At 41.0% G+C, this 8,300-nt stretch overlaps 1 protein-coding gene across 1 annotated transcript in view; it reads right to left on the bottom strand.

Annotated features, from left to right (window-relative positions):
* The window catches only part of cntnap1 (contactin associated protein 1), a 33,767-nt gene extending 25,996 nt beyond the window's left edge, over positions 1-7,771 (bottom strand). Inside the window, exon 1 of the mRNA XM_079835367.1 lies at positions 7,364-7,771. Coding sequence (XP_079691493.1) covers positions 7,364-7,427 — 64 coding nt within the window. The 5' untranslated portion in view covers positions 7,428-7,771. The remainder of the gene's footprint in view (positions 1-7,363) is intronic.
* Between the last annotated feature and the right edge of the window lie 529 nt (positions 7,772-8,300).

An 8,300-nucleotide genomic window follows, 5' to 3' on the forward strand; every position in this document is an offset into this window, starting at 1 on the left:
TATTAATATCTTTTGTTACTACATCTTGGCAGCACAGTTCAAGTCAGACTTAATGGTTATAGGATATATTACTGTTTTACATATGCATAGGCTACATTCCATAAAAATAATAACAACGAATACATAAAACGGGTTGAAATAATGACTAAAATGCAGTGGGTTCACAATCACTTAACCACACAGAGCACTTTGTGATTTTAAATATATTTAGCCTATATTCAAAATAAATTAAATATAGGCTAAATCTTGTATTTCATAAAGGTTTTTTTTATGGGTCTTGACTGGACGTGTACGGGACGTCAGTGGACGTCTATTCACAACCTCTTAAAAACTACTTGGGGCACTTAAATTAATTATTGCAGTATTAACCATGCAAGGTGTAAGCAGCTTCTGCATATTTCACAATGATTTCATAGAGGGTCATCATGGACTATAAATGCACGTGTAAAAGACGTCACCATAGTGACGTCCTCTTACGACGGATTCACAACAGGGTATATATTGAACTACACATAGCTAAAAGTCAAAGTAACTATTATACATGCAACCGGAGAGAACTGTAGACAGGTACAAATGTATCTGAGTGCATTTTTAAGAATGTTCTGTGTTACATACTTTTACCGATTTATGCCGTCCTACCGCGACTATTTTTGGCCAGGGACACGACGTTGCCGTCGGACCAATGTTTGCTGGGTTTTGACTAGCTGGATTCATCAAGCCATGAACTCCATTATGAAAGTCTTTTAGAAGCCCCTAATCCTTGATTTAAGCCTAAAATTGACATTAACTGAAAACGTATCCCTCAAATCTGATTAGTTGATTGGAATATTGTTCCAGGATCAACAAGGATGTTTATCCAGAGACATGCTCTACTTGGTGAAATCACATTGGATAACACACTGATAAATCACCAGTGGAAATGTCCTGTGAGTATTCCTATATTCCAGCTGATTCCATGTCTATTCAGATATGACTCAGTGAAAGACATATGAACCGAACTTGACCTTGGCTGGTCAAAGAAGTGGTGTGTGTGTGTGTATGCGTTTGTGTTTGTGGAAGATGTCTGGGTTTAGTCAAGATATTTTTGTGGCCATCATGATTGGTAAAGGGAAAACAATCATTCTGCGAATCAGTTCAAGATGACTACAGATTAAAGTTTGTATGATATCTATAGTATTTGGACATTGCCAAAACAACACTGTGATCACCGGCCACTTTATAGGTACACCTTGCTAGTACCTGGTTGAACCCCCTTTTGCCTTCAGAACTGAAAAGGTTCCTTATCATTTTCGCCTCTGGCTTGCTTAGTTGGGGACACTTCGATTCTTATAAATATCTATAGAAATCTGTATATCCTTAATGAGTATTTGAATGGATTTGCTAATTAAGCATCATAATAAAGTATGTAAATATATGAATATGGTACTACAAGCATAAGTGTAAAGATTCATGTAACACAAGGTTCTCTATCAACTAAAGTCCAAAAGGGGTCCTTGGCCTGAAAAGGGTTGAAGACCCTAGTCTAAGATTAGCCTCACTTCCATATTCTCCAGTAAGCAACAACTGCAGTGCAATATTCTGATTCGCATTAGGCAGATAAATGAATCGATTGAATGTGACCCAGCCTCATCTATCTTTGTAAAATATAAGCTGCAGAAATTGTCTGTCCCTCTTCACCAGCTCTGAGATCAATGATTTCTACCCTGTGCTATTCTGTTCCCCTAGCAGCTATGCAGAGCAGAGAGGAGTGCCTGCCCTGCAGGAGAAGCATTACAGTTATTAAAGCACTCAGTGCAGAAGAGCTGCAGGGTAAACTGGGAATAAGCAATGAAATGGTGACGAAGATGTATGTAGAGACTTGCAAACACGCCCGTGCAAAACATGTCCATCTAAATACAAAAGTTCTGTTCCAAAACCTACCAGTGAGCTGTTATGGAAGCTAATAAGTGACAGATTCGGAATTTTCTACACAGACAGCAACTGTAAAATAGCACAGGAGACTCATCTCACAATTGATTTCAATTGTGTTAGATGTTAGCATGTAGCTAAGCTAACAGCACAATCCTTTAATAAGCGACTGCGACTTTACGCAATTCTGACTTTATAACACGTAATTGCATGTTTATATAATGCAATTCTGAGAATTAAAGTCATAATTGTGAGTTTAAATTATTATAACATAAAATGTTGCGATTACCTTTTTTATTTTTTATTCAGTGGCGAAAACAAGCTCCCATACGATTCTGCTTTACAATCTGGTTAATACAAGAGGTACGTCCCAATTCATGTACTTATGCACTATCCTATGCCATTTTATATATAAATTGTGCGAGCAGTGTGTTCACACTGAAAATTCCAAAAAGAAGTGCGTTTCAAAGTGGCCAAATAGTAAGATAAAATTCTGGTAGCATCAATGAGATCTGCATGGCAGCTTACTTACATAAAATGCATGTAAACATCAGTTGTCACTGTATATCTCACAATAATATATATTTTGTAGGATAATATTTAAGTGCTTAGTTTTATGATCAAAGCTTTTTAGTTTTTTTATTGTAGGAGGGAAAAATATGCAATGCAACAATGATGACTGAGCAATGTACAAATAAATGTTCCTCAAACTCATCATATCATATTACTCCCATACACTGAAAAATGCTGGGGGGTTTTCAACCCATGTTTGGGTCAAATATGGACAAACCCAACCATTGCATTTAAAAATGTAAACCAACGTTTGTGTTTGTCCATACACTCAAAAAAATGCTGAGTTAAAAATAACCCAAGGTGGGTTGAAAATGGACTAACCCAGCGATTGGGTTGTTTTAACCCAGCAATTGGGTTGTTTTAAGCAAACATTTAACCCAACCGCTGGGTTAAAACAACCCAGTCGCTGGGTTAGTCCATTTTCAACCCAACTTGGATTATTTTTAACCCAGCATTTTTTAGAGTGTATTTGACCCAAAAATGGGTTGAAACAACCCAGCATTTTTAGAGTGTATGTGTCAGGATTTGCTGGTCAGTAAACAAGATGATGGAGAATTCTATATATATTCTTTATTTAACTGACACTCAGGAGAATACAGGAACAGGAATGATTAACACTAACAAAACTTTAACGCAAGACAAAACACTGGGGAAAACTAAGGGTAAGTGGTAATCAGCTGAACAGTAATAGGTGTGTGGAACTAATTAACAACCATGGAAACTAATAAGCAAAGTGAACAATGAACACAGACAAACCAGAACAGGAAACAGTGTAAACTAAACCAAAACATTCACATTACATTAGTCCCCCCTCCCAGAAGGCCCCACGCCATAACAAGTTCAGTCGAGGAGGCTCTGGAGTGCTCTGGAGGAGGACGAGGGGCTAAAGGAAGGAGACAAACAGGATGAGATGAAGGTGGGAGGAGCCAGGGAGGAGCCAGGCAGGGACCCAGACCCAGACCTACGGAGGGAGGAGCCATGTTGGAAACTTGGCAGACGAAACCAGGGTGACAATAGACAAAGACTGCACCAATGGAGGTGGATACCCAGGCAGAGATGGAGAGCCAATGAGACTGTACGTCCGACATCAGTGGCAATATTCGGCAACATTGTCACAGCGATGAGCTTCTGAAGTGGAGCCAGGGGACTAAAGGCTGATTTACTTCTGCGTCGGACCTACGCCGTATCTTCTACGCCGCAAGTTACGTGTCGGTTTTCATTTATACTTCTGCGTTGTTATCCGCGTCAATTTGCAATTACACATGCAGACCGCTAGTAGGCAGTGTCCACGGGCATGTTGATGGTGTTACCAGGATCAAGGCAAAAGCCAAAGAAGAAGCAACTTGTTGCGAAGCTGTGATGGCAGCAGTTTTCTTGCAGCTTGAGTTGTTGGATCTAATATAAATTAAGCATCTCTAGTTGATTAGTAGAGGTAAATAAGAGGCGATCTGGCGCTGGAATGCGTTTTTGAAATCATGCAGAGTGCGCGTGGCGCTGTTTTCAGTATCGGTGGCTCGTGCACAGACAAGCGCTTCAATCGATTGCTGATGCGGAGACTTTATTCGTTCCGTTGAAATCACAAAATGAAATGCACCCAAATGTGTCCCTGTTCTTGATATACAATCACTGATTAACATCTTTGGTTTTAATGAGAAAATGAATAAACTATACTCAGCGGATCTATGTATTTATTTACTAACATAAAGACTATCTGGACTAAAAAATATATAGCAGATGTAAGGATGAAACTATCATCCCATTTCTAGACACACACACTCCTATCGCAGATTATTTTATTTATTTATTGACCTGAGGGAGATGTTCTGGCAGACCAATCACAGCGCTTGCGGTCCGCGTAGAATTGACGCGTTGTTAAATTTTTGGAGAGGTGCACGTTAGGGTACGTCGTAGGCTACGCGTGCAACACACAGCCTACGACGTAGCTATGGCGTAGATCCGACACAGAAGTATAAATCAGCCTTAAGGCGTAGCCGGAGGGAAGGCAGAGTAGATAGAGCTGAAGGGGTGGAGGGACGAAGTGCAGCTGATGGCCCGGAAGTCCATGGCGCAGGCAGAGCGACGTCTGACCAAGGAGGAGCCGGAATGATGAGGGAGCCCGGTGGAGCTGTAAGGGCGATGACACCAGGTGGAGCCGAGGTAGGGAGAAGCCAAGGTGGAGCCGACTGGTTGCCAAGCCGAGGTAGAGTGATGGTTTCGATATCTGAATGAGGAGTCAAGCGATCCTTGTGCTGAGGCAGAGCTGGAGTCTGGAAGGCCCGAGGCGGATCCACGGAGCAGAGTGGAGTCAGAGGAGGAGCCGAGGAAATGAAAAGAAACAGCGGAGACAGGGCCGAGGAACTGGCTGTTATTGGAAGAGGAGGTGGAAGAGGGATGCTGGGCGGGATCCTAGGAAACACAGGAGACTTGGAGCTGGGCAGGACCAGCTGAGACACCGGATACTTGGAGCTGGGCGGGACTAGCAGAGGTGATTCAGGGACACACCCTCTTCCAATTTATCATAAAAACACAGAAGATAGCTGCAGCTCACCCTTAGGGGTGGGAGTGTGGGCGGGGTCTCATACTCATACCCTCATACTCCACTAGCAATCCCACAGCGATAAATATGTCGCCAGCTCGCACACCTTGTCAGACATTCTGTTGGGCTCAGTCTCTTTTTTTGACGTACTCATCGCGGCAGACTCTGGCTCTCCGGTGTCATGTCCATGTGTGGCGATGGCTGGCTGGGCTCTGGAGTGGGGACGTCCTCCTCAGCTGGGCAAATGTTGAACGCAGACCCACAGTTCACCAGCACCCACTCCACAAAATCTCACTCAATCTTCAATTTCACTCCCTGTGACTTTTTTCTTTCTCTCTTTGTCTTTCTTCTTTTCCCCTCCAATGTCCTTGGCTGCTTTCCACTCACAGATTAGGAAGAACAGTGACACATATAAAGGAGCATCTTGAAGCCCTCCCTCCCCCCTACCCCCATCTCTCTCACACATGTGTTGAATTACAGGCACTCCCCCAGTCTCTGCAGGCTGACACAGCACTTCTGCTCTAGGAGAACTGAGTGCATATCACGTGAGCTATCTTTCATCACTGGAAGGAGGCCGCGGTACACATGGGTCTATAAGACTTTGGATCAATCTCTTTGGGCTGTTTAGGATTTGAACTATCATCTAGGTGGAGAAGCCGTGGTTAGTAAAATGGACGAATGCCGAATAAAGGGTCACATTGGTATAAATTATTCAGAAGAGGACTGGCGGCACAGTAGGTGGCTGTCTTTGAATGAAACAAAGGATAAGCTCAAAAAGGACATCAAAATACTGAGCCAATCCAGCACGTCTGTCTACATCGTCTAAAAATACATATAAACATCATCTCTGAATCTTTCACACCATCCTCAACAGGATCTAATTTTTAACAGACAGGGCATCTTAAATTTTAATAATATGACATTTTTTCGCTATTGACAGAGCACCCATTTTCAGTTTGAATGGTTTCTGCTCCCTCCCAAAGATTTATGCTAAATGAATTCTTACAGCGAGAGTGCTGTGTTCATGCTGTCTCATTTCTCTGCTCAGAGCTGGCTGGATTATCTTCTCTACGCAACACAATACACAAACAACTTTTGCGGACATAAGAAAAACTCAATTGAATATATATATATATATATATATATATATATATATATATATATATATATATATATATATATATATATATATATATATATATATATATATATATATATATATATATATATATATATATATATATATATATTAATGTAATGTGTTGACTGTAACATTTTTGTATTCATTATACTGAATTTGAGACCCACTCACTTCAAAAACAGACGCTGCAAAACTCTAATTTCAAATAAACGGAAGCGGAAAAATATTGGTGAGATAATTATATGGTTTCCCTTAATAGATAAAATTAAGAAAATTGTTAGAAAAAATTATTATCATCATTAGTGGGCATGAAATGTACAGTACCTTAAACTATAGAATGACTCATGCACACATTGTCAGAACGAAATAATTTTAATATTATGGCACACAGATTATTTTAAGATTTAGAATAAAATATTAAGCTTTCTTGCAGCACTGCCCAAATGAGCAGTGTTTTGGGGATATTTAGTAAATCACAGAACAAGAATATCGATTTCGTTAGGATATATTTTCTATCATTTTGATGGTTTGAAGATTGCAATATTGTCTTAAAGGTAACCTTACGTGAGGATTCGCATGCAGTGTTCTACGTCATATGAATTTGGGAGTTCGGTGAGTTAATGCGCCCGCCCTCTGTCTCCGCATAGGGCTGCTCCCAGCTCCCACAAGCAACTTCACGGAATAGGAATTTTTCACCACGCCATTTACGCCAAATACACCGACAATGTCAACTTTTCACCGTTAAGACACTAAAGACACGGCCAAATCTGCAAATAGATGCTTAGAGCGAGCTCTGTTTAACAGCAGGAGAGTGTGTCCTTCCCGCGTGTCCCCTGCGCAAGACGCACCTTTCCATGCAGAAACTTGCTCAAGTGAGCGCGCGGAAGCACTGCAATGCAGAAAGAGCCCGTAGACACGCAGGCAGAGTCGCGAGACCGGACTCAAGACTACATTAGCGCTTTACTTTCAGCCCAAACCCTCTAGACTGAATACTCAAAAGATTAACAAAATATTTAACAATTTCGTACTGATTTAAAACAATGCAAGCTTATAAATAGCCTATAAGCCTATCACATTTTTGAGATCAAAATCATTATGTCATAGATTTACCGATGCACTTGTTCTGAAAAAGAATAACAGTCACATATATGGCAAATAAGAAACATTGTATCTTCATTGCATCTTGCATCTGCAGTTTCACTTACGTGACGAGCACTGCTGAAAGGCGAGAAAGAGTAAAAGGACTGGGGCAAGAATTTTGATATCCATCCTCTCCGGGAGACGGAGTCGCTTTTAGATGAGTAAATCAAATGTTATCCTCTGCTCGTCACCGGACAGAACAGCATCGTTTAGCCGTCCTTTCGGCCAACTTTAACTCTCTCGGCCGGGATGGCGATAGACTCGCTCGCTAGAGGCGCGCGCGCGCGACATAATGGTGCTGATGCTGCGTTTTGGCGGGAGCGCGCATGCTTTCATTAAACGAATTTCCTTTAAACTTGGAAAGTTGTGACAATCTGGTTGAAATAAATACATAAACTCTCTCTTATTTGATATAGAGGGAGAGTGGAGTCGTATGGTTTGGGTAGACTGTGGACAGTCACGACTTTAGTGTCCGGGTTTGCAGTGAGGGAGGGGGCGCAAGAACAGAAAAAAAAGTTTTGGAGTTCGTCATAGTGATGGGAGCTCCGAATCATTTCCGCGAATCGGTTCTTTCGAACCGGTTAAAACGAGTCTTTTACGTATTGACGCGCTCACGTTGTCCCTGACTGACATCCTGGTGTTGAGTAGCAGGCTTATTAGCTTGCTGTTCACTTACTAATAAAACATAATTAGGTTTTATTAATAAGTGTATTTTACTGTCATGTAACCCGGTTCAGTTTGTTGCAGACTTGATACGTCATTTAAAGCTTAAATATAATTTAAATTTTTTATTAAAAATGTATTTTTACCCAATTAGCCAAACCCTCGGTTCACTCTTAATGTTAAAATCAGCTTACTCGTTGGCTATCAAGTAATTGTGTTTAATGAATTGGTGAGTTGTCAACCCTGTGAGTTGAATATATCTGAAAGAATCGATAGTAAAAAGTAGCCTATAATGATATTCAGCAAGTGAGTTATCAACTTGAGAACTTGTCTGTCCAA

Source organism: Gobio gobio (assembly GCF_949357685.1).
Source record: "Gobio gobio genome assembly, chromosome: 1".
Lineage (NCBI taxonomy): Eukaryota > Metazoa > Chordata > Actinopteri > Cypriniformes > Gobionidae > Gobio > Gobio gobio.